The 27358-nt window shown below is 35.9% G+C and overlaps 1 protein-coding gene across 3 annotated transcripts in view; it reads left to right on the forward strand.

The window, feature by feature from the left end:
- Positions 1 to 27358, forward strand: part of COL11A1 (collagen type XI alpha 1 chain) — a 136960-nt gene that overhangs the window by 44380 nt on the left and 65222 nt on the right. For 2 of the 3 annotated variants that reach the window (XM_039378330.1, XM_039378328.1), the window contains exons 6-29: positions 825 to 941; positions 1207 to 1353; positions 1544 to 1639; positions 3812 to 4057; positions 6621 to 6683; positions 8211 to 8252; positions 8610 to 8672; positions 10279 to 10353; positions 11629 to 11712; positions 11911 to 11967; positions 14348 to 14401; positions 15521 to 15574; positions 15678 to 15731; positions 16333 to 16386; positions 19106 to 19159; positions 19274 to 19318; positions 20645 to 20698; positions 20789 to 20833; positions 21265 to 21318; positions 21779 to 21823; positions 22992 to 23045; positions 23860 to 23904; positions 25366 to 25419; positions 25499 to 25543. In XM_039378330.1, the coding sequence (XP_039234264.1) occupies positions 825 to 941; positions 1207 to 1353; positions 1544 to 1639; positions 3812 to 4057; positions 6621 to 6683; positions 8211 to 8252; positions 8610 to 8672; positions 10279 to 10353; positions 11629 to 11712; positions 11911 to 11967; positions 14348 to 14401; positions 15521 to 15574; positions 15678 to 15731; positions 16333 to 16386; positions 19106 to 19159; positions 19274 to 19318; positions 20645 to 20698; positions 20789 to 20833; positions 21265 to 21318; positions 21779 to 21823; positions 22992 to 23045; positions 23860 to 23904; positions 25366 to 25419; positions 25499 to 25543 (1701 nt within the window). The remainder of the gene's footprint in view (positions 1 to 824; positions 942 to 1206; positions 1354 to 1543; positions 1640 to 3811; positions 4058 to 6620; positions 6684 to 8210; positions 8253 to 8609; positions 8673 to 10278; positions 10354 to 11628; positions 11713 to 11910; positions 11968 to 14347; positions 14402 to 15520; positions 15575 to 15677; positions 15732 to 16332; positions 16387 to 19105; positions 19160 to 19273; positions 19319 to 20644; positions 20699 to 20788; positions 20834 to 21264; positions 21319 to 21778; positions 21824 to 22991; positions 23046 to 23859; positions 23905 to 25365; positions 25420 to 25498; positions 25544 to 27358) is intronic. The other variant, XM_039378329.1, reaches the window with a different exon arrangement.

Here is a 27358-nt window from a genome sequence, read left to right on the forward strand (position 1 = left end):
GAAGATTGTTTGAAGTGGCCCTTTCTTCTCAGCTGTGATGAGTAGTCCTTGGTGCACATAATATCGAGACCAGTATCTTCATAGCACAGCCACGAGTACAGCTCAGGAGTTTCTGGCGCCCTAGGTTATGCTCACAACATTACACAAGCCAATTCTAAAGCTATTTTCTCTTATAAAAGTTTTGTGTACCAAATCTTCATTTGATACTAGTTATTACAGATGCAGATCTGTGGAGCAGTCTGCAGAAGTTGAATCTGAAATGAAATTATACCAGTGAGGCATTTGCTCAGACAATGTGTACCGTGGAGCCACCCTGGTTTTCAGAACTCTACAACAAACAACAGGAAGATAGCCATGTTTATTTGTGAGTTGTGGCTTCTTTCCTGTATCTGAAATGATTTACCCTATTCATCTCAGATATTGACATCTCTGCTCTTCTGGTCACCTGAAAAAAATACAAGTAAAAGAGTACAGGTAGAAAGAGGAATTATTTGAAATTTAAAGATTAAATAAATGTATGATTTCATTAAGATCTCTTGGTGCTCCCAGTAATCAAAATTATAGTTGATTCTTCTTTGCAGTCCAATAAGAGAAGTTTTTTCCTGGCACTACTACTTACTTTTTTATTACTTTTGTATTGTGCTTTGAAAGAAATAAGAAATTGTATTTTTCCCCCCAATGAATAATTATATTGAATTGTTCATACTAACTTAATTTTGTTAAACTTTATTCCTAAGTAAAGGTTAAGATACTTTCCAGTATTGCTAATCTAGTATGCTACCACTAACATAGGAATGCCTGATATTTTTCCATTTACAATGTAGTACACACCAGAAGATTTTATCGAATATGACTATGAGTATGGGGATGCAGATTATAAAGAAACTGATTCTGTAACAGAGGGACTCCCACTGTTCGAAGAGACAGTAGCACAAACAGAGGTAACAAAATCTGATCTGTTTGTTGTGTGGTGTCCAGCTGTCCCCTACCACATGGTTTGTCAATTTGTGTCTTCTGTATATAAGCCTAATGTTTTCCTTTCACTCATTCCTTTACTCTGTAGCACTTGCTTTCAGTTAGAGATGGAAGGTCTCACGGCTGACAGCATTCATCTCGCATTTGGTTACCCTTCTTTCATTCATGCTATCTCAATTTTCTTTTCATTTTATTTATGTTTTTCCATTCCGTCTTTCATAACGTTTGCAGAAAAAGAAAGCCATGGCCAAAAAGAAGAAGAGGACAGTGGCCGCTAGCTCAAAGGACAAACCCCAAAAGGCCACAACAAAAAAAACTGAAAAATATGCATCCAAGAAGAAGAAAAGTTATCAAGCAGCAACAAAAGACAAACTAGGGGTAAAGGTAGCCAAGAAATAATCAAGATCTTTCCCAGACCAAGACTGGAAGATCTCTGATAATAAGAAAAAATTTACCTAACCCCACTAGATGAATACATCTGGCTAATACCATAACCTGAATAAAAGTGATACCTCTTGAACTTTTCATACATGATTTTTTAAAATCATTTACTTTTCTTTAATACTAGGCAAATGTTGTTGATGGCTTTCAAGAGTACAGCATAGCTGAAAATGACTACGGGCCCCAGACAGAAGCTCCCTCCAGAACTACTGAAGCAAATGAGGTAATAAAGACTCCCGAGAAAATACTTGTTCCACCAGGTGCCGGTGATCAAAAAAGTAGAAACACATTTTAAAAAGATGAATGTCTATGTAAAAGATACATACTATAACAGCAGTTAATGTGGTTTTATGCTTTCTCAGCCAATGTCAGAAAGTACTGTTTTCTTGGGCAGAACTCCCTTTAGTTCTGTAGAGATCTGCCGAATCTTCAGATTGCAGAGTTCACAATTCTGAAAATCATTCAGTGATATGTGCTGTGGGAATGTAGGGTTGTTGCATTCAGTGTGGATGTGAATGGAGCTATGTCTAGCATAAACCAGATTAGATACTAGACATAGTCCTCCTGATCTAATAGGAAGTGGGTTCTCTAGTTTTTCCTTTAATTCTAAAGGTGCAGCATAAAAGACAAAGAGTTGCTGTAACCATAGCAGCATATGGAAGTTGAGTCAGAAGCCATCATTTGCTTTTCACAATTCTTCAGCTAACAAAACCAAATTACTAGCTTTTCATTTGTTCTAGTCAAAAGAAACATTATATTTTGAACTGTCAAAAAGATAAAATTATTATTTTTACTTGTGTTAGAAAAGACATTTTTGGAAAGCCACAATGATAAGCCTAAACATTATTTTATTAAAATTACTACACCTAAGCCAATGTTGATTAATATGTCCACATATTAATTAATGCTAGTGTTAGAAAAATGATGGCTGATTGTAAAAAATATTGTTTTCATTTTTCTTTTACCTTTTCCTTTCAAAATTAAGATATGTTGCTTAAAAGATGTACAAAACTCCCCCTCCCCCACTATCCCTGAATATTCGAAAAGAGGAAAAGAGTCCCCATTTGTTTTTCTGGTTTCCATCCTATAAATCTTGAAAGGTGAAGGTGAATTAAGGTATGTTTTACTCATTCTACTGTAAAGAATTCTTGTGTGAAATCTCATGTTTGCTTCTCACAAGTTGTTTGACAGAGGTATATCTAAATAATTCAGTTTCTTGGGCATTTATAAGCCAGTTTTACAATCATAGAGTTGTAATGAGGTAGATTGAAAATGCTAAATGCTCTCCTTGGTGAGAGCTGTTCTGCATAAAGGTTAAATTTGGCTTAGATTTGGTTTAGATCTGTGGTTACTCTGGTTGTAAGGCAAAAGTCATGCTCCTGTAGGTAATGGGATTAGGCAACTGTTAAATCAGAATCTGGCCTATTTTAATTGCAGTATGTTTCAATAGCATGATTAAATCAAGATTTTTTTAATTACTCTGTATGGTGAGTAGCTTCTTAATATTTTTAAGACCATACAAGTTCATATTGTCTGATAATTTAGAATATCCATATCATATTAGCAATATCTGAAATTTGATTTCATTCAAAATTATCCTTTCAAGAGACCTCTATAATAGAATAAAGCAATCCTCTTTTATTTCACAAATGGTTTTGTACATCTCAAATATAGCATTCTTTTAAACTACTTTAGTGCTTTTAAGTTGGTTGCTTGGTTTGACAGTTTACATACTCTTAAGATGAAAACTTAGTTTCCAGAAATGTTAAAATTAATCTGATTTTTGCATGTGGTACTTGACTTAGACCAAAAAGTATGTAAATTACCATGACACATATGAACCATGACTTTTATTGATAAGTAAACTGTAAAATCATTAATAAGAGAAAAGAAGTTTAATCTCAGCAGCAGTATTTATAGCCATAAAATAATGAAACAGACTGGGCTTAACTAAACTGATTCTTGCACTTCCTCCACATTGCTATTGTAAAAAGACCTGACTTTATTCGTTGCTCATTGCATATTTTCATTCATTCGAATGCTTGTAAGTGTGAAACCAAGCAGGGAAATTTAGCTATATTTGGCACTAAAGTAACACTAAGCAAACAGTACACATAGTACTGGATATACTGAATTCAGTGGTTTTGGAAATAAAAAGCCAAAGCCTATGAAAACATTACTTCTTTGTACTACTTATACAAAGATCTTTTAATTACTCTGAAAGGCTGCACTTCCATTCCTTCAGACTCTAATTAAAAGACAATATGCTGTAGTTCTACTGTTCTTTCTTCTTTTGACAAGTCATCATGGTGGATCAGCGTATGCTTACATTGCTTTACTAACAATAACCCACATATTCCTCCTATTTCCAAATCTTTGCTACTGATATGAATAGCAAAATCCCGTTGAAGAAGTATTTGCTGAAGAATACATAACTGGAGAGGATTATGATAAAAAAACTGAGGCAACTGAATATGGAAGCAGAGGAGTAGACCTCAGTGAATCTGATCTGCTGGTAGATGGAGATTTAGGCGAATATGATTTTTATGAATATAAAGAATATGAAGAGAAACCAACTGATTCCACTAATGAGGAGTTTGGTCCAGGTGTTCCTGCAGAGACCGATATCACAGAAACAAGCGTAAGTTGATTGGAGGCATAATGCAGATTAATTTAATTTAGCAATTACTTTGTAATTATACAGTCTCAGAACTGCACAGACCCTGATCCAGAGCTCCTGATAACTATTAGATATATTCTCACTTTTGATAGGCTTTGAATCAGGGCCATCCTCTTGTTTCAGTACTTCTGAACTTTTTTTTTTTTATTAAATGTAAGATTCTTGTCTCATTTGATGAAGGGAACAAGGGAGGGCTGAAGATGGGAGGGAAAAGAAAGAAAGGTGGAATTCAAAAAAATAGATGATAAAATGAACAGTTTTAAAAATCTGTCTAAACTAGAGCTAAAGCTGGAAAGAATGTAAGTTCTAATGCAGTTGTAAGTGCTATAATTAATATTTTTATATGATTACCCCAAGAAGTTAAAATGCATGTAAGTATCTAGAATCCTATGGCTTTTGCTACTTTCCAAGGAGAAGATTCATGAGTGGGAAGGTGAAGGTCTGAATCCTTTCATGAAAATAAGCTTAGTCAATGGTGACAGGTTTATGATCCTGCAGAAGTGATTTAACAGCTCTGTATATATAAAGAAAGATAGGATGACATGGTGGATCCTGTGAATCATGCTCTTTTTTCTGAGTTTTATAGCTCTGTCTTTCCCCCTGACTTAATCACAGGCTAAACAGCAAGGCTTTAACTTTCCTTTAGTTGTGCCAAGACCCTTGTTTACCAGTTTACCAGACTGTGGAAGCTGCAAAGAAAAGTAATATGGCTAAAACTGGAAGGAAAAAAATTCCCATTTCGATTTTTTAATCAGGAAGACCCTGAATATAATAGAAAAAGATAATTTTGTTTGCAGTATTTGCTCGGTATTATCTTTATTTTCTCCTCACGAAGTCAGAACTTACATTTACGAAGGATCCAAGAAATAACAGCAAATGCTGTAAGGTTGCTTTTCCCTGCCAACCTTGAAACCCATGCTACTTTTACTGCTCCTTTCTAAACCCTGTTGGGGTCATTGTATTTTTTAATGATCCTTATCTGTGCAATGTGATACAAGTGTACTCTTTTCCTTCTAGCCCAGATGGGGACACTGTGGCAGAATGACACAGAAAAGGTCAGATTATCTGCAAAGCAAAGAGCCCATAAGGCACCATTTGTGCCTGCATTAAACAAATGACTGTGTAGACTCTATCCCCTGGTGTAAATTTCAACTTAAAATGCCTTGATACAAAGCTGAAGGAGTCAGGAATCTTGAATTAGAACACAGGCTCTGGCCTGTGCCTTCTCATCTGCTGAACCAGAGATATCATATCATTTTCCTTTGACATATGGGTGTATTTAGAAGAACTGAAGTTCTACCTTTGATGAAAAAAGGCAAGATGGAAAGTATTCAGTATCTGGAAACTTTCAAAAAGGGGCAATATCTCCAAAGATGGAGACCCTAATGTCATTCTTTACAACTAATTTATGTTACTCTAATAAAAAATAATTATCTATACCTCTTGCTACTTGATTTTTATGAACTATTGATTATTACTAGTGAGATCTGTGCCTTCATAAATAATTGCAAAATGCACAGGAAATTATACCTGTTTTTCCAGTCCAAAATATTTCATATGGAAATACTGGAACATTATCCTTAACATTTTAAAATCTCCAGCTATTTTAGAGTAAATGTCAAATCACTCTACTGAAATAAAAAAAAAATAATAATAGAAAAAAACATTTCAAATTTTCAACTGGTCAGAACTAGAACTTTAATTTCTAGTGAATATATTAGCAATCAAGAGAGCTACTTCTGAAGAAAAATACGTTATCTCGTGGTTTGAAAAAAAACAGTTTCCTTTTCTTTGTTTGAAACTTCAATCTGTCTGTTTCTGCCATTAACATGTGTTATTTTTAGGCACTTCTGTTATCTTAATCCTGAACTCAAAACTTCCTATAGAGCTGATCCTAAAAGAATTTGGCAGTTGATGCTAATTCATGTATTTAGGAGGTATATCTGGCTGTCTGGGACATATTATTTAATGTTCACAATGCCATTTAACTCCTTTCCCATTTTTGCCATGCAATCACAGCCCCTTCTCAGACTACTTTACATATTGTGGATTTCTAATGAATGAAATTAGGAACTTGAAGGGAACTGTCCATATTGGACCAAGGGATCTTTGTTTCCCTCTTACTTTAGGCTTGCTTAATTCAGAAAGTCATGAGGAATCTTTGTTAATTGCCAAGAATATTTCCAATCAAATAAAAAAAGAAACAATGTTGTGGCTTGCACACAGAAGTTTTAGATTCTAAGTCCGAAGTCCTAATGCAAAGCATGGGATGCACACTATTGCATCTCATTCAAAAAGTAAAAATTGACAGTACCCAGTAGTTTGAAAAGTATGCATACAGTTTTTGCGTTTTCCATTTCTCATGTATTTTTTATTTATATGGTTTTTGCCTGTGATGTATATTTTATAGCACAGACCAATTCCAGCTTTAGCTTTCAGTTACAGGTTGCTGCAGTTTTTTTATTGTAACAGGTCCTTAGACCTTCTACTTATTTTCATTTTTGGGGTCGTTTTTACTGGCCAGGTGACAGGACATGGGGCTTATGGAGAAAAAGGCCAAAAGGGAGAACCAGCTGTGATTGAACCTGTAAGTAGAAATGTGGGTGAGTTTTTCTGTAGCACTATATAACATATGTACACTGTGGGTGCATCATTATCAAACCACGTTGCTCATGATAGGATAACAGCAACCTTATCCATGATCTCTGAAACACTCACCTGTAATGTGGATAGTATCAAGTGATTACAGACAGTGGCCTGTTCCAGCCTACTCTTTTGGTCACAGGAAGTACTAACCACATGTTCCATAAAACAATGAGAATCTTCTTGTGCAGAGGAAAACAGTGTGTTGATCTACTCTTCAGACCATCTAGTATCTACAGCTTGGACAGATCTACCAACATAACTTTCAGTTTTTCAAGATAACTTTCAGCATAGGCACAGGTAACACCATGACTACAGGTTTCAGCAAGGACAAGGAAGTCCCTCTGAGGGGTTAATTGAATTCTTGTATGTTTAACCTGCGCTGATGCAATCATATTGCTAAGAGTTTAATTAAATGGTTTCTTTGGAGGTTACAACTTGGTCATAAGCACAGTAATGTATCAGTAGTTTATGCATCTTTAAACAGTAGTATAGTAGCTAAGTGGCTTTTACATTAGGACTAAGTTTTACTGTAGCATAATGTTTGATGGTTAGAAACTAAAATTTAACTGAATTTAAAAAATTATACAAAAATAATCATTTTATAATATCTAGCAGAAACTGAATGCCTGTGTGGTTTACTCTTCTAGAATTTTCAAGAACTGCTTTCAAATTTGTATTTGATGCAAGCGGAAATTAAAGTTTAATCTGGTTTTTATTTCATGGAAAATTAAGTACAGAATTACCTAGGGAAAAATTACCTTAAGTTGAAGTCTGAAAAAATACTGTGATATGTCATTGTGACCTCTGGATTCTGTGATCGAAAAGCTCCTTAATTCTGTATTTCTGTCTCAGGATTAGAATTTGGTGAAGTTACTGATGAATAAATTTAAAGGAGTACAATAATGAACAAGTTTGAAATAAGATTGTGACATCTCAGTCATGATCTGTGAAGAAGCTCAAAGAGTGTTAGCTCATAAAATACATGACTTTTTTAAACCATTGCAAGGTACATTTAGTTTAGATCTATAATACTACAATTAGTTTCAAGCTAGTTTGCCCAGTCCTCCTTCCTATGGAAAGCCAATTAGTATAAGTGAGGATCACATAGTTGTAGGACTTACCATGACCTGGAATTTGGATTAGCATCTACTCTCAAAAAAAGGAACTAGGAGATGCTATAAGATCCATAACATATGAATAGTCAGTTATTCACATCAAATTCTTCAACAGCATTAAAAGAAATTACTTTAAATCCACTGTTAGGAGATGTCTTCAGTCTAGAAGTCTTTCTCACTTTTAAAGCCACACAACAATTCAGATTTTAATTCTAGTAACTTTAGAGAGAAGATTCCTGGAAAAGTTTATCAAAACACTAAGAAATGTTAACTTTAGCAGTTCAGATAAAAAGATTTTTTATATTTTCCTATAAGACACAGTAAAGTGAACGTCATGTTTCATCCACCCCTAGGGTATGCTCATTGAAGGACCACCGGGACCAAGAGGACCTGCTGTAAGTGTATTAATCACAATTTCCTTTATTTCATTTAATTTATCCACTCTGCTTTTGTGTCCATGAGTTAAACACAATATCAGTCGTCTTATAGTTCCCAAATGGTATATCAGACTTAGCACTTTCAAAATGGAGTAAAAAAGGGTCACCTCTAGCATTTTCAGTGACTGCATACTACAAGCTGAGTGCACATGAATATCTAAGTTTTGAATGTTGACTATGAATCTTTGTAAGAAAAAAAAAAGCCATCTTATTAATTATTTTATCCAAATACATATTAATCATAACTTTCCAAAGAAAAAAAAGTTCAAAAGTGCTGCAAGCATTCAGCATAATTGTGTCATTCATTTTCTGTAGGGTCTTACAGGTCCCCCAGGTCTGCAAGGTCCTGTTGGTCCTCCAGGTGACCCTGGTGAAAGGGTAAGTCAACAAACATTATCCTCTGTATTCATGGGGTATCTTGCACTAATTGCTACAAGAGTGAGTTAGATCCTGCTCTGAAATAGATCCACATAGGTTAAGAAACTTCAGTGCAACCGAGGCTGATTCATTCAGCTAAGGAAATCAACTGAGAATCTGGACAAACATTTCCTTAGTGGTAGAAATATGTACTGTAAATACAGGAAGAAAGTGAAGATCCTATTTGTTTATATTTCTCTGTTTTGATGTATTTTAAAATATAATAAGTAATAGATGCAAACATTTCGTATGGATTTGAATGAGTTTTAAAAAAACAGTATGGCCTCATCTATAATATGTGCAAATACAGAGAAAGACAGGCTCTGCAGAATCAAAATACACATGGGAATATTGAAGGTGATGGACAATATTTAGATGATCTTGGAAGAATTTATTGGCCATATTAAGTAATATATGGCATAAGAACCCTGTCCAGTAATGAAAATAATTTAAATGTAAGCTATTATATTAGTGTTATACGTTCTCATAAGTCTTTCCTTACTACCACAACCAACACAATTTTAAAACAACCTAAATATATTTATTTCATGAAAATGTACTACTAAGAACTTTCCTGTCTTTTATGAGATAGTTTAGTCTCAAGTCTAGCATGTTCACACTGTATTTATGCATACAAGATGTTGAGAAGATGCTACCAGTTCCCTGAATAATGAAATAATGTTAAAACCCCAACAATGCTTCACCTTGCTAGTAAGTCAGCATCCACATTTCTTTAGTATTTATTTCCTGCAGATTAACTAAATATTTTGGAATTTGAACTTATAAAATGGTAATTTTAACACATTGTAATGGAATAACTACTGATAGTACTTAGTTTTGTAACTGTCTGCCTACTGAATTCATCATAAGGAAATTCTTGACTAAGCACATTGTGTGCCTGTCATGGAACAGACACATGACACGAATAAATAATTGTAGCAATTAGGCTGAGTGGAGAATGGACTGAGAGCAGTCCTGCAGAGAAGGTCTTGGGGGTGTTGGTGGACAAGAAGCTCGACCTGACCCAGTAACATACACTTGCAGCCAACCGTGTCCTTGGATGCATTGAAAGAAGCCTGACCAACAAGTCCAGGGAGGCAATTCTCCTACCCTACACCACTCTTGTGTACCTCTACTATGTAGACAGGCTGGGGGGTGAGGGAGATGGCTACAAGAGAGATGGAGAGAGACTTTTTAAGGACACATAATGATAGAACAAGGGATATGTTTTTAAACTGAAAGAAGGCAGGTTTAGATTCATGCTAGGAAGAAATTCTTGACTGTGAGAGTGGTGAGGCATTGGAACAGGTTCCCCGGATGGCTGCACCGTCCCTGGAAGTGTTCAAGGCCAAGCTGAATGGGACTTTAAGCAACCTGGTCTAGTGGAAGGTGTCCCTGCCCATGGCAGGGAGGTTGAAACTAGGTCTTTAAGGTCTTTTCCAACTCAGACTATTCTATGAGTGTAAATGTACGTAAGTGACTCAAAAGTATGTGACTCAAAAGGTTTATTTTACGTAATTATCTTTTTGTTCTCATTCCTTTTTCTCTCATCTCTCTGTTCTCTTAGGGTCCACCTGGTCGCCCTGGTCTTCCTGGTGCTGATGGTTTAGCAGGTCCCCCAGGTACCATGTTAATGTTGCCGGTAAGTTATGATTACCAGCCTACAAAAAGAGGAAATGTCTTTTGAGAAATGTATAAGTATTTTGTCTGTGGAATGAGAGATGAAACAGAGTTTCCTGTACGCTCTAAGCATTTGAAGTTCATAAGCTGCCTTTTTTTCCTGAAACAAAACATATGCTTTAACTCCTGCATGGCTGACAGATTGGAACCTAATGAATGAATTACAGACACTGCAAATCTCCTTATATTTTCAATAGTAACTATTTTTTGCTACTGTATGTCCTAAACAACGAGTTTGCTGTTGTACAGAGAACCTGTACTCCCAACAGGCATGTGTGCTTTCAAGTCTCATTGACATGGAGAATTTTAAGCATTCCATGCTTAAAATTGGACTTCAGTGTCCTCTTTGAAGAGTCAGTGCATCCTTTGAATAGAAATATATGCACATGGCCAGCTCTGCTCCCACTGGAGTCAAAGCAAAACACCATCTGTTTTAGCATGTGGAGGAACAAGCCCAAAGCTGTTAAAGGATCTTGCAGTTTTGTGGTATGAAAAGTACTATGTGCATGGAATTCATTATTCCTAAGTGTATGTATATATGCAAAAGATCCATGTCAACTCTGGGCATAGGCAAGCTGGATAAACTGTTGTGGGCAGTGAAAGATTCACGGCCCTGATATCCAGTGTGCCTATGCCATACCTTTGGAAAGCTGTGCTTCTTGTTGCAGCTTAACATTTCTGCAACATTGCAAAGCTTCTGCTAGCAGTTCCATGAGCAGTAACAGAACCACGAGAATGAGTACTTAAGTTTTATTCTGTAATTTATTTTGAAATTGTCAGAAATGACACAGAACTCTTTTATTTGAGATATCAAACATTTTTCAAATTTAAGTCTGCCCTAAATTAAATTGCATTTTTTTCTGTGGGTAACTACCAACGTACGGAGAACTAATTAATTTTGATAGCCATTTTTATTGAAGTTTTGCAGAAAATTAAGAGTCTATTTTGGCCTCTTTTTGAAACAAATAAGCAAGCAAACAAATAAAATGAAAACCAAAATCCTATGAAATCAAAAAAATATTTGCTCTTAAGGGATTAGATTTAGACCTCAATTCTAAACTATTACCAATGGCTTTATATTCATCTTGGATCCAGTGGCCTGGATCTTCTGAAGTCAGTGGAATGAACTAGACTGTGACCTTTTGTCTTTGAAGTGGTTTGCACAGTTGCAGCAAAAAAACAAATATGAATTTGATTTGATAAATTCTGAGTCCTTTTCTTGTGTTTGTATTTGCAGTTCCGCTTCGGTGGAGATGGTGAGAAAGGCCCTACAATCTCAGCTCAGGAAGCTCAAGCACAAGCCATTCTTCAGCAAGCTAGGGTGAGCACAAGGAACCTTCAAACAAAACTGCCACAAGTGTACAGCTCCAAAACCCAATCTGTTTTATATCATGCAGGATGTGAAGTCAAAGATGGGGGCTATTTTTTAACACATTGTGGAATTGTATTAATGTAGAATACATATGCTGGCTCGCAGCTTTTTCATGATACCTGTTGTTCTGTTTGTTTGTTTTCTCAGATTGCTATGAGAGGTCCACCTGGTCCTATGGGACTCACTGGAAGACCAGGTCCTGTGGTATGTAAACAAAACAGGGACAGAGGTTTAAGAACACAGTAATGCAGGCCATGAATCCCATTCTGGTCTTGCCTACACCTCTGTATTTGTGCTTATTTTATTTGAAATTGATATTATGTAATTAAAACCATAGCTTGTATTCTTATTCAAGGTCTGCAATGTAACCTGAATATTAAATTGGCTTTTATTGTAGATTTTGTGGTGTTTGGATAGAGCACACTGGTAGACTTACAAATCTAGTAAATAGTTTTACATAGATAATTACATATGTCTCTACAGTCAGTCATCTCTGTAATAATATTCATACAATTTCTTGTGGTAAATATGAAGCTCTACAGTAGGAGATAATAAAGTGTGTGGAGAATCACCTTTGCTCAATATTTAAATGGAATCTGGAAAGTTTTTAAGAGGCATTCCTTTAAGCAATTAAGAGCCATGCAGATTTCTAAAAGAATTATACTTTTTTTTACTTCAGTCGTGAATTTTACTTGACTCCTAATACTCCTGGAAATGGCCCTGTGGATGTTAAAAAACTTAATATTTATACAAAGTCTATATACTTTGCTTGTATTTTTAAGCAGATCTGTACAATAGCAATTCTTCTCTAGAGTAATTCTTCCAAAGTAAATAGTTGCTACCAAGTAGAGAATCTGTCTCACAGACTCCTGATTCATCATGATTAGATATGCAATACTTACAAATAGTCAAACATATTTGGTCTATTTAATAAGCTCATACACTATTTCCAGCAGTATATTTAAATCAAGTGACCTGCAGGGTAACATTCAGTCTAGATAGACAAAAAAACTATAAAATTTCTGTAAGCAAGGAGTACTTTGTAAAAACTGTTATAATATTGACAGTGGTTTAACCTGGCCTCATACTCATGCTTTCATGTTTTAAAAACCTTCATGAATTTCTGTATGCAAAGTTCAACAAATGAATAATATTGATAGTTGTTTTGCTTCTAAACCACCAGGAGGCTCTAGAAATCCAACTCTTTGATCTAGCAACATTTTTTGCCTACAGTTGCAAAAGCAAGTTTATTGGTCTGTAAATTGTTTGTCTGCCTAGCTTATTTTAAGAATGAAAAAGTTGGAGCTTTTACTCCTAGTATGAATTGTATTTTGAAATAAAAGGTACATTTACAAATGTATTAGTTACTAAAAACCTTAACCATAGCAGTGTCAAAGCCCCAGTGTAACCTCGACCGAGTCTGGAGTTCCCATGCTTAGTTAACACAGCATACAAAATAAATTTCTGCCTACATATATTAAATGTAATTAATTATATTAATTTAAAAAAAAACTTACATCAGAGAAACCCAAAGAGACAGTCACCACCTACCAAAGCCAATCTTCTTTCCACTGCCAGTACTAGTTTGGGATCTGATTTTCATTTTGGTTAGGACTTGACTTTCAATACCTACAAGGTCTGTGGGAATCTTTCCACTCCAGGATGGGAGACTCAGCACTAAGGCAAACCATGAGATTACTTCTTTCTTTCAGTGTTCACGATGGTGAACATAGGAGGATTATCAATTTTCAAAGGTCTGCAGTGTTTCATATTAAATACATAGATCGAGTCACAACCCGTTTCAAAGGCCAGAAATGCAAAAATTCTTTTTCATGTAGTAGCAAACTCCTGTATGTTCTTTCCCTGAACCTGTATTCTGTGTGTGCATGTCAAGATTTTTTTGGTTTGTTTTGTCTGTTTTAATGAGACCACTAACTTACTTTGACTAGTTCTGCCCCAGATTCCATGTACAGTATCTTGCCTTGGATGAATATCTCCTTTAGGTCTCTTTATCAGTAAAATTTACTCTTAAAATCTGTATCATCATTTCATAATAATAAAGAGATGTAGTTATATAGATTTTCCACTTCTGCAGGGCCAGATGCACAAAGGACTTGATTAAAAGTTCACTACAAGATTAGACAGGGTATTTTTCTTTGACTATAGTGATCTTCAGATTGAACTGTTATTTTCTGTACAACACAGAAATAGATAAAGGTAAAAAGAGGTGGCTTTTGCTTCTATTGCCTTTCCTATGATGAATGCACTTCTGTTTGCATTACTTATGTTCTTACTGTGCTCATATTTAGCTCTCAAATATTAATATCGAACAAAGAGTTACATTTGATCTCTTCAAATCAATGGGAGTTCTCTTCAGGAAGAACTATTTTTACGTACCTAGAACCAGTGTCTAGACAATGATATATCATGACTATCTGTAGATTCAAACGGTAAATTCATACCTCCTGCTGAATAGAAGATTGTTATTGCTCCCTGTAATTCATGTATAGAAATAGAAAGTAACTTCTTAATTTAAGGAGGCTTTTGTGCATTTACACAATGTATGTTGCTTTTTTTCATCAAGGGTGGACCTGGAGCAGCAGGTGCTAAGGGTGAAAGTGGTGAACCAGGTCCCCAGGTACAATAATATTCCCTGTTATGTTTGAGTGTTTATCTTAAAAAAAATGTATTCATATCAATTAGAAGAAATCAATCAATTATATGCTTTCTGCGTGCAATTGAAGACAAATAGCTTTTATGATACTGTCTTAATTAAATTCAATAGCTTGATCAATATTAAAATCTTAACTAAAATCAATAGCTTGATTGTTCATTTTGAAAAGTGAAAGTAACAATCTTTGTATAACAAAGAGCATTTATCACATGTAGAGTTATCACTTGAAAACCTGTTTTAATATTGTCACTTCAGGCCCTTTTCTGTGTTCAATAATCACGTTAGTCTGTAACTGTATGACCCGGGCCTCTGTCATACAGAGGTGAGGGAGGTTGAATTTAATTCATAATTAGAGAGCCTATTTTCAAGAAAGACGTGACATAGCAAGAATAAATCTTTAGGAACCAGTGCATGCTTTGCTTTTCAGCTTACTACTATATAAACTGCTATGTAGTGATGTTAAAGAGCACTGAAATTATTTTTGGATGGCTGGCCCTTACCATTGCTTTTTTCACCGGCATTTGGATGAAGGATGAGAAAATTTCTACAGTCGTGCCCACACAGTCATCAGTCAAAGTAACATATGTTTGAAAAGTGAAATCAGATTTTTCACTCTCCCTCTACTTAAAAGCATGTTGTGTAAAGCTAAGGCAGCATGTGAGCTGTTTACCAGCACAGCTCATGTTTGTGTATAAGTTAGGGATCTGAAATAAGCACTCTTAGTTTTCATCAAATATTTATAATATGACTAAATAATTTTGGCCTGAGAGGAAGAAGCTACAGGACTGAGATCTCCAAAGTCATGGAAAGAGTGTGAGAAACTTTTACGTTAAAAGGATGAATTATGCCATGGATAGTGCCATCTCATGAAAACCAGGGTTAAAATTGGTAGTGCTAAGGCCAGTTTGGATGCCCATGTTCCTTTAAAACTAATGGGAAATTGGGAACCAGAATCCATCTCCTGGGGGAACAATGCAGCTTTGTGTATAAAAAAAAAATCTTATCTTGTTCCTGAGGTGAGGTTTTTAACTAACTTTCAGCTGACATTAATGTGATTCTAAGAATTGCACTCTTTAAATTCAGGGTCCTCGTGGTGTTCAAGGTGCCCCCGGTCCAAGTGGAAAAGCTGGCAAAAGGGTAGGTAGCGTATGGATCAGTTCTGCTCTGGGTAAATAGTTTTTATTAAATATTAACTGATTCCACTGCATTTTCAAATGTTTGCCCCTTTTGGCTTTTGCAGGGACGTCCTGGAGCTGATGGTGCCAGAGGAATGCCAGGTGAACCTGGTGCAAAGGTAAATAATAATAATAAGACCTGAGGCTTTACTGCAGTCTTGGAATGGATTAGACAGATTTTATGTAGGTACCACAGTTTCATCGAGGCCAACCCAAAATTCTTCTCTTAAGTGAAAATACTGAGATGTCAGATAGCTGGGTCAGATGCAAGAGCTGAGAATGAATCATCCATTTAAAATATGGTAATTAATGTTAATGGCTAGTAGTCTGACCTTGAAGAAACTTGATTCTTGGGGCATGATTCCTCTCTCTCTGAGTCAGTTTCCAGTTACAGAGTATCAGTAATGGTAAAGTCAGTTTTGCAACTGCAAAGTGCAACTAGAATCAAGATTTTAATTTCAGTGTGGACTTCTTTTTATAAATAGCGTAACTACAGCACAGGGAAAAAATTGATTTGGCATCTTCTCTTGCTACAATGCGTAGAAGCAAATTTTGTGAATTTGATCTATATGATCACCCCCATGTGTTTAATTTAAAAACAAAAGTGTACATATAATCAAGGGTAGAAATTAACTTATAGAGGGAAGGTGCAATTTATTCAGAGTAAGCAATACATAATGTAACAGTCATTTGCTAAAGCTGTGATTTCTTCTTTCCTAGGGTGACAGAGGATTTGATGGTCTTCCTGGTCTCCCTGGTGACAAAGGTAACAGGGTAAGAAGAGAAATATGTATGTTTATAAAACACCAAATTGATACTGTCACAGAAATAATGCACTCTTCATTAAGAATAGCACTGAGAAACAAGGGGAAAGTTAAAACAGGGTGTTTCATGCTTTTCACGCTACAGAATAGTATCTGTACCATCAGGCAATGCATTCTTCATGAAACTTTTTTAGTAATATCAATCAATAGACAACTATTTATATATATAGTAATGATTTAAATAAATTTAAAGAATTCAGATCACATCTTCAGCTAGGTTTTGCTCTAATTTTCTTAGTTAAGGAATTTGCCTGTTGGACTTAACTGTCATTGTAAAGGAAATAGTAATAGGAAAAGGAAATTAACATGAAGTTTCTGTATCAGGACCATGACAAATTTTAACCTGCTGAGAAGGTTGCTCAACAAAATGTATATGAATATTTAAATTGCAGACTGAATTTTTTAGTGTGGCTTATTCCAGCAACTGAAACTTAAAGAAAGATCACAGTCGGGTCAGATAAGTTAGGAAAACTTGTAGTAATATTTAAAACAAATAATATACTTGCTCCTTATGTCATACAAATCTATGGGATGAGGTTTCATCTTTCCCTACATAGTGTCGAAATAATCGCAATCAGGGATTTCTGCTTTAGATTATACCCCTAATTGTAGGTGCTAGCAACCATGTGCCTGAATGTCCCTTCTTTACTGTTGTCCTGGTAAGTGCAATGCACCATAAAAGAAACAGTGAATGGGAATGTCAACAAAACCATTTCCATATGTGCTAAAGCTTGATGACCAAGAAATTATTACGTCATCCTTCAATGGGTAAGCACAGTTGCATTTCCTAGAAAATCTCAACTGTGTTGGCTACTGAACCATGAAGTAGTTCTTTTTAATAGCATCTAAGGATACTGCTTTGAGTTGTGTTCGCAATGGGGAAAGAAATTCTGGTGTCATAAAGAATTTTTTTATTCCTCTTTCATCGTCCCCTCTTAAAGAGTGTAAAGCAGTCAGCACATGTCATAATTGAAACACAGCGTGCTCAGCAGGTGAACAGCAGAGGGGGCTCGGCATTAAGCACTTGCCACTGCTGCACTCTGAGGGCTGAGCAGAAATCTGGTCTGAATCAGGGAATGTGTGTCTGCTTTCCAATCTGGAATACTAGAATTGTCTGTGTGGCACCTTCCAAGTCACAAAATAATAATTTTTTTTTTTAAATATTCAGCTTGTTTCATATTTCCTAAAAAAAAAAAATTAACTCCCCCTAAAATAGAAGAATAACTGTGGATTGAAATTCGCAAAATAATAATGAAAATAATGACTTCTTTTCAGCAGTTCTTTCATCCCACTATATAAAAATCACTACTTTCTTGTGTTTCTGCGGAGATCTTCTGTAAATGTACGCACTGTGATCTTTGTGAAAGCAGCTCAGTTCAAAGCCAGATCAGATGGCTGTAGCTCTTGGAGTCACATATACTGACATATAATGGAAATGTTCAGTTGTCTTTGGCTTGCAATAATAAGCACAACAAGACAAGGGAAGCGATTTTTCTCTTGTGGTTATATTTCAGCTGTAAAAGAATAGATGTTGAAAACCCATATCTTTAGAGTAGAAGTTTTAGACTGGTTTTAGAATTAGTCATATTGCACCTATGAGTTGCAAATTGGATGTCTCTCTGAGGCTATGCCTCTGTCAAACACAAGTTGTCAGACAGGAGTTCATGGATGAGATTCCCTGATTTCCAGTGTAGAGCAGATCACACTACATGGTGCAATATTTCTTTTAACCTCAGTATCTATGACTTTGAACTTTTCTTATTTAGATTTACTAGGTGCATTAGTCTTCTATTTGGGGGATGTACTCTTGGGTATATGAGGAAGTTACCTAAAATTCCCTAGGAAGGCTTGAAAGTGTAAAGAACAGAGCCACTAAACAGTGACTCCATATATCTCTACCAGAATCCACAGCAGTGGTCAGGCTCCTTGGAGACACTGATAAAATTAAGGTAAACAGCATAAATACTTGGTTGTTGTCCAATGCCAGAAGGAAGTCACAGTCTAAAAGCCCACGGCCCACAAGGAGGTGAGTCGGTGGTGTTTGAGCTACGTAGCACACTAGTTCTCTTTAGGAACTGGGAAAGAAAAATAAACCCTAAAAGTATGGTCCAGAATCTACTGAGGCTCTGCGTATATAGACTTGAAAAGCCCAAACCTCTGAAGGGAAGTGTGGAAATCTGGCTGCCTTTCAAAACCTCAGACAAATCAGTCCCAAGGCTCTTAGTGACTGGTGCCAAGGTGTGTGGGTCTGAAAGGGGGTCAGTAAACTTCTCTATGTATATTCCAGGGCCCAGCTATAGGTTTATTAACTTCTGACCCATGTACACAAGCCTTGTTTTACTGGCAGTAATACACTGTGTAGAGAAAGCGGGAAGGTGTTGATGAGACAAAGGAAAATGTGGGTAACACTATCTTTTGTAACAGTAGAAAATGTTACAGAGTGACATTTTGCAAACACAAATAATTAATTTTTCAATAAAGCTCATTTGTTTTTATATTAATATAATGGAAGATTTTACTAAGTACTGTAACCTACAGATTTGTATCACCATGTCAAGACATGTTTTGACACATCAAACTTCAGCTAACACATTTGTTTTCATTTCCTTTCCCATCCATTATTGTTTCCAACAGCAGACGTTATTTTAATGACTTTCCTTGTTCTTCAGGGAGACCGTGGCCCACAAGGACCTCCTGGCTTACCTGGTGAAGATGGATCAAGAGTAAGTTGCTGTTCACACAGGAAAATCTAAAGTGAATCCTGAGGTAATGGGAACATGGTCACAATACATGTTCAGTTTTTGTCTAAAACTTGTTTTCCTTTTGTACAAAAACAGGGAGAAGATGGGGAAGTTGGACCAAGAGGTCTCCCAGGTGAAGCTGTAAGCAATTCTTTCTTATTCTTCTGTTTCTGTTATAAACAAAAACCACTTTCAGATTTTTTCCTTTCTGTTAAACTGTTCTGAATTCCAGGTATAAAAATTATTGCATGTGTGTGTATAGAGAGAATACTGATTATGCCTGAAAAGCAAACAATTTAACAGTTTTGTTAGGGATGAAACACCACTTACACAATTAGAATTCAACCAGGGGTATATCCAGCCAAGTATATACAACTTTCAGAGTCACAAAGGCTACTTCCTATCCTGTTGTGTAAAATCAGTCACTGCAGTCCTTGATACATGACAATATAATCAAGCCCCTGTTTCTTTTAAAAGGTTTTCTAAGCATCGGCTTATTAGAAAATAAGGCCTGGATTCACCCCTTTTTTTCACACTACTCTGCTTCATTGTTTCACATGTTTCACATGCAGAATTTCCACTCCTGTCAGTTGGAATTCTGCAGGTGCTGTCACTGCAGAACAGGGTTCTGCATTGCAGGCAAGAAATCAAGCCTCAGAAAGGGGAATTTTACCCTAAATGTCTGATGTACTGCTGCCTACTCACAAAGTACAACGAAGTTGCTACAGAGTCAGAGTGTTAGTGATTTGTGACTATATTATACATGAGGAGACTGGAGACTCAGTTCTGCCTACTTTAGCAGCATGGCATGAATGATGACACAAATGATAAAAACTAATATTCATTTGCATAGTATAACATAGATTATGTTATAGACTCAAATCTTGTTCACCTTATTTAGGAGAATAGCCATTGGTCTTTTGTGGAAATTTCTAGGGGTAAGAAGAACAAATCTGATTTTGGTTTCCAGACTGCCTTGCATTTATTATAATAAAATTATTAGCACTTTTTAATTATTTATTGGATTTTTAGTAAAGATAAAAACACTATTTTACACTTAGAATAGTAGTATAGAATATGACATACCATCGTGTTTTCAAAAGACAGGAATATAAACATGTATGCTACTGTTCAGGTCAGACTTCTAGACCAAGATACAGCTGAAACTTTAGTGGAAGATGCTGTCCCAGTATTCTGCACCAGGAAATATAAATAGCAATCTCCTACCTTTTTTGAAATGATAATATAGCAGCTAAATCAGAGCTTTCCCTTCCACTGACATCCTATTCAGACATAGGGTGTCCTTGAGGTGAATCTGTTATCAGTGAACTTTTTCCTTTCTTTCTTTCTTCCTAAACACCCTTCATCCTTCCTACTCCTTATTGCATCCTTTGCTCAGTCCTGCTCAGGGGTGTCTCTGTTCAGAAAAAATCACACAGGTGTTAATAAGTGTTTCTTCTCTTACAGGGTCCACGGGGATTACTGGGCCCCAGAGGAACACCTGGTCCCCCCGGACAACCTGTATGTATGAATTGATCTGTATTTGCAATTTCCGGGAGAAAAAAATGGAAGTCCACTGAAAGTTGCTCATGTTTATATTGTTTGTTGTAGGGCATTGCAGGTATTGATGGACCTTCAGGCCCAAAAGGAAACATGGTGAGTAGCAAACTGGGAATTAGAAAGGGAGTAAGTTCTAAGAATCCTTTCTATATTCACCCATACACTGCTACTATAGCGTCTATTCCATTTAATTAAACTTTTCTGTCAAAATATTATGATTTTATATAGAAAAGAGAACCCTTCTGTTTCTCGGTTTTCAGCCAGAAGGCCTAACCATGATTTCTCTCAAGCTCCTTTAGCACCATGGACTCCAGTGCTTAGGTCCTATGTGTGGGCAGTTATTCTCTATTAAAGAAAAGGTCATGATATTCATTAGCATGAAAAAATATCATGCTGGATAGAAAGTTGGTGGTAGACTTTAAAGAGGGAGGAACAATGATGAGTTTGTATTCCTTTTAGTTCTGACAATGAAGATCTGTAGTGCAGAAATGCAAACCTAATGCCCTACTATTTTTTTTGCATGATAGGGTCCTCAAGGGGAACCAGGACCTCCTGGTCAGCAAGGAATTCCAGGCCCACAAGTAAGTGTAAAATAACTCCCAAGAAATACGATGTAATGTGCAGCAAATGTTTAATAAATGGAAATTACTAAAAGGTTAGTTTTCCATGTGCAAAACTGATAAAGCTTCAAGGATTTTATAAATAATGCTGCAAATGTGCCGAGGGCAGTGGGAGCAGAGTTTTTAAGCAAGTTTTCAGAGGGATTTTTCATTCAGGAGAAAAATGACTCATTCAGTGTTCCTGGAATGCAGCAGGAATGGCCACACCTGGAGGAGGGTTCTGAATAGGATCTTGTTACAGACCTACTGCCAGAATAGTGGCTTGTGCAAAAGGCTCACACAAAACTGATCTAACTTGTAAGGGGAAAAAAAGCCACTTATATTTGCCAGTGTGTTTAAACAGATTAATGAGGGACCTTTAGTAGGGTGAATGTATGTATATTGTTCTCCCTGCTTTCTCACACTGGTTTCTTTCTAACAGGGGCTTCCTGGTCCTCAAGGTCCTATTGGGCCTCCTGGTGAAAAAGTAAGTTACAGCTTTATTTTGTTATGTTGCAGTCAGTTCTGTGCAACAACCTTGTTTATGAACTTGAAGGCTTTGCTATCTTTTATGGAATAGTAACCTAAATGTAAAAATCAGGAGATCTTCCTGAAATCATCAAGTAAATGAATAACCAGTGGAGGCCTGGCTTTCCTCTCGTATACTTTTTCACGAGCATAACTTCCTCCCTTTATTTTGGTTTAATTTTCTGTTATTAGCTTCAGAATCCTATCTACAATATTAAACAGTGTGTACTTATATGTTAATTAATTTTAGAGGAAACTGCAAAAATTACTTTTACTAATCCCTTTTTTTGACAAAGTTTTACCTATTCAAGTCTGATTCTGTTTTTTTCAAGGACTACAGTTTGACATAACTCTGCAGTGTAATTGGCATACTGTAGGGTCATTTGGTGGTTTTTTTCTGATCTGTTTTTACATGTTCTTGTGGCTTGAAACACGTCTTCTGGTAATTTTAAAACTGTCACTACTGAATTTTACACTAATTTACTTTTTTTCCCTTTTTACTGAATTCCTGCTCAGTTAATTCTTCTTTGATTTTTCTCCTCCTCGCTGTTTATTGTATTCTTTTAGAGAAAATGAAGGAAATTTTAGGAAACAATACACATACTTTTTACCTGTCAGTGTGCCTAAGAAGTGTTATTCTAGCAAAATGGACTGCTTCCACAATATATGCATTTCCAAGGCTCTCCAAAAGCGTACCACGCCTTTCAGCTACGAGCACTGGAGTTCTGTAACCTGAACTCTTGAACTTGATATCTTTCACTGGCGAATCCTTTTATTCCTGAAATTCTAAATAACAGTTGATTTTATATACTGGAGAATTCTTCCCCATCTTGCGTTACATGTGTGCATGTTCATAGAGTAATTTTGAAGCTTCTTCTCAGGCAAACATCTCATTAAAAAATATGGGTGGTGTGTTGGCTAAAGATTGTAAGAACTGGCCTTGCACTCTTGCATTTATATGTATGATAGTGTTATTCTGGCTTTAGTTTTGTTATATTTTTGGTTTATTCTTGATATCCAGATCAAGGGATTTACATATAACTGCATTTTATATCCTTAGCTCTTAAAGACAAATGTGTTTGACATGTTTGCTATTGTTCTTAAGATGGGTGTCTTACTGCATTTAGGGACCACAGGGCAAGCCTGGCCTTCCTGGCCTTCCTGGTTCTGATGGGCCTCCTGTAAGTAACCAAATATTTAATCTCTTGAATGTTTAGATACTTTTACCAAGTGATAAATATTTATGGATACCTCTGTTGCAAAAACAAAATGGAGGGGGAAAATAGTGGTAGTCCAAGTCAGCAACTGCTTTTAGTACTGAGTATGACTGTGTCCCCTCACAGCTTCTTGCCCACCCCCAGCCTATTCACTCTTAATTGTCTGTTAATCTTTAGTTTCATTAAATGGCCTTTAAATTTTGCAGAATTTGCAAAATTTGCAAATTTTGTAGGAAAAGCAGTGGATTGGCTAATGTTTTGAGTGCTGCAGTGTTAATGTCAGTGATATAGAAGAAAGTCTAAGATGTAAATTTATTTTATTTTAAAAGCAAATCACAGTTTAAAAAAAAGACATAGAACGTTGCAACTAGATCAGCCTTCTACTGACTCCTGTGATAAATTCTGTAATTTTAAAAATAATTTTAGGAATGTCTTCATGCTGCAATATTAATCACTCTTCTTTCAAAATCAAAGTTGAGAGTCTCTTGCGTTAAAAACCTCTTACTGCTGAAACATTAACTAAACAGAAGGGATGATGATGATATTCTTGAAAATATTGACATGAATGTAACTATTGTCCAGCTTTTCCTTTGTTATATAAACGAAATTGGTATTAAAAGTAAAATCTTTCCTCAAAATTTTTTGTGTCTCTTCTAATACAGAAGAAATGTGATTAATGTCCTGAAATTCAAATGTTTAAATAATCGTATTTTTATAATAAAAAGTCATTACTGAAAAAACAGTATTTTTCAAATCAAATACATTTCTCCTAAATCAGGGTCATCCTGGCAAAGAGGGTCAGTCTGGGGATAAAGGTGCATTGGTGAGTTTTAAAACTTTTCCATCTATTTACATAGATTTAAAAAAAAATTGGCCATTTTTAGGCTGTATGACACATTTAGTGCTCCAAGAACTACTTAAAAAGCTAATAGAAAACCCATGACACATTCAAAGCATCTGTATGTGGACAAACATATTTATTGTATTTGAAATATTATAGACATTGTAAATAATATAAAACTTACTCTTTCAAAGTAAAATTCATTTTGGAGTAGGCAGAGTGGCAATCAATAAAAGGTGCATACATTTCATATAAATGACTTGCAGATATTTTGAGTTTTCAAGTCTGTTGTATGGAGTACCCACAAGAGTTCTTCAGAACCTGCTTTTCTGAAGATGTAAAAATGCATGCAGAGATCTTGCATTTTTTAGGTCACCTTCAACTAAATGTAAAGTAATTTTTTTTTCCTTGTAGAGCCCTGAAGGGACTTGGGGCTCTCTAAATTGTTCTGCTTGCTCAGTATTGACACTTATTTATCCAGAATAGCACTCACTGTAGCACCTGACATCAGTTTCAGTAGTGTTTTCAGGGGCAATGATAAAAGGTTGTATTCCAGATGACAGGATGAATGAATTAATAGGACATTTCAGAAAGTACAGTACCACTGACATAAGCATGTTATATTTGTCCAAAATGTTATCTGTTAGAGGCTTTTACATTTTATCCTGATTTCTTAAGAAAATAAAGTTTACACAGAGCATTTATGATTTGAAAGTACAGGTGTATGACCATCTATCAGTTGTTCCTTAAATCTTTTGAATTTACTGCTCAATTTCAGCCAAATTTGATAGAAAGTTTAGTTTCTCAGAGATGTTAACAGTCTAGAGGTTTTGTGAAAAGGCACATTGGAATGAGGAAAAAGACACTAGCAATGTCCCCATTAGTGAAAGATTTTGTTATCTGTTCATCTCAGACATTGGCAAATCAACAGAGCAGCTCAGCCTCACACAGGAATATGTTTCCAGGCATCTTTGTTTCCAATGTTCACAGAACTGTTTCTTTAGGCACAAGTCAGTACTGATAGCACCATGAGCCTTTTAGCTTTCAGGCTTGGAATCTCTCTTTTTTTTGTGTCATCATCATAATTAACATAAATTTTCTCCAGTAAAACACCACTGGTTTCTAATCCCCATCTTTTTTTTGTTCCTGATTGTTTGTTACTATTTACAATTACCATTGTTTCAGATAATTTATATTGTAGATAGCTGCTTCTAAAATATACAAGTAGATCCAAGATCATAATTCTATTAATAGTTTATAGTGACATTGAAGGGTGCTTTGTGATGTCTTAACTTTTCTTAGTGGCAGGCAGCCCAGTGTTATTTTGCTGTTTCACACAAGACTGCTGCATTATAGTGAAAGAATAAGGATTAGACTCAAAAGAGAACTGCTTGCTAACCAAGTACTATACAAACAAAGGTTCTTTACTCCAATATATTTTAGGGCCCTCCAGGTCCTCAGGGTCCAATTGGCTATCCAGGTCCTCGTGGTGTAAAGGTAAGATTTAGTTATTGGATTCCTCCCCACACCCCTTTGAATATATGCGTGTAAGTAATTCTTTATATTCTTCCTTTAGGGTGCTGATGGTGTCCGTGGACTCAAGGGATCCAAAGGTGAAAAGGTAAATCTGACTGCAGTTAATTCTTTCCCCTTTTTTCGCTGCAACATCTTCTGTCTCCTTCACTGCAGTGTGCTTTATCTTGCAGCAGTGGGTTTATTTTTGCCTTTCCCTAAGGACATACAAAGCCCAGTTTCTAAATCAGTGACCTCCATGGTTATTTATGCTGGTACAGACTGAATATAAAACCTTCAGTTGTTAGAATGGTTTTGAATCCTCTTCACACCAGTTTAAGTAACTTCTCTCTAAGGTGCCCTTAAGTAGAGAATTAGACATTCCCCCTCTTGTTGGTAGATAACTATAGTGGATACTGAGAAGCTTGTGCATGAGAGAAATTTGTGGTGACAATACTGTATTTTATCTGTTTTGATAGAGCTATAAGATAGATTTGTATTTTTTATATACTTAGTATGTACTTATGTACTTAGTGCAATGGCTTTCTAGGTTCAAGGTATTTTTGTTCCAGATCTTCGGCTTTGTCAAAGTGATGGACAGCCCCAGTCAGATACATGTATATAAATGTGAAGAAAGCTCTTATGTTCCCCTGAGACCATTAATTGTATGTGTAGAGCTCTTATTAGAGCAAACACCAGCTACTGTGAACTATACTGAGTGCTGATGGTTTGCAGTGGCTGAAACTGCAGCCAGTATTGGTTTAAATTCATACTTCTCTCAGCATTCAAAATAAGAGACAGATAGCAAACCTGACCACACAGGCAAATTCAGCCTTGTGGCTCTGGTGGCTAATGTATATATTTATAGATATTTCTCAAGCAGAAGGGTCAGTTTTGCCAAAAAGCCTTGATTTCAGCACTTGGCTCAGATGCCAAGAGCTGCTGGATATTTTCAAGCCTTCCTAAACCATGGTTTGTCTAGTCTGCATGCTCACTCTAGAGTTGTTCATTACATTTAAGCTGAAAAAGTGTGTGTTTAATACCTGTGGAGACTTGACAGTTCAAACCCCCAGATTTTTCTAGTGCCTTATTGAGTGATTAATATCCAACTCGGGTAAAATACAGGACTCGCATATAAATATGCTTAAGATATGTGTTTGTATACATCTGCTTGTATCAATGAGTACTGATTAGCATAATATTCACAATAATTCTGTGTTCCTAAAAATTGATCTCACAGTTGCAGTAGATGGTGAACTCTACTATATACCTCAGAAGGTCACACAAAGATATTTCATAGTCTGTCCTTTAGTGCTTTAAGGGTGTGTTACACAGGCCTTTTTTTACTGAAATTATTCAGATGCCATTACATGGGCGAAAGCACTACGAGAGACCAAAATAAATAAACTTACCATTCAGGAAAGCCTCTGTAGATCTGAGATGGTCCCAGGGATATCAGAGGAGGTCTTTCTCTGTACCAGTAAATGTAACTAGAACTCTTTAGCTATTTTATTTTTTGTTAACAGCAGAAGAGGAAATAGAGCATTCAGCTCTCTCCTCCTACATGGAATAAAATCAACCTCTTGTAGATCTCAATAGCTGGAACCTCACTGTGAAAGTTGAAGAAGAGTTTCAGTTCATTTGGCAGCAATTTGGTCAGTAGTTGGCACGTGGTCAGTCCTTGCTGATATGTTGCAAAGTGTTCTCATGTAATTATTACTGTCCATGGCCATAACTGAGCAACTTTTACAACTGAAGCTTTTTTGATGTATTCTTCACTCTGCCTTTCACCTCTTTCTAAATTTTAAGAAAGACCACCTTAAAATTTTAATTTATGCAGTAGAAGATGACCATATAAAGCTTTGTTTCACCATCTAGAAAGCATGGCATACCTGCTTTTGGAATGGTTTTTAGCCTATTCTTT

The sequence above is a fragment of the Pipra filicauda genome, unplaced genomic scaffold (assembly GCF_003945595.2).
Source record: "Pipra filicauda isolate LSUMZ 115617 unplaced genomic scaffold, ASM394559v2 scaffold135_size2527700_pilon, whole genome shotgun sequence".
Taxonomy (NCBI): domain Eukaryota; kingdom Metazoa; phylum Chordata; class Aves; order Passeriformes; family Pipridae; genus Pipra; species Pipra filicauda.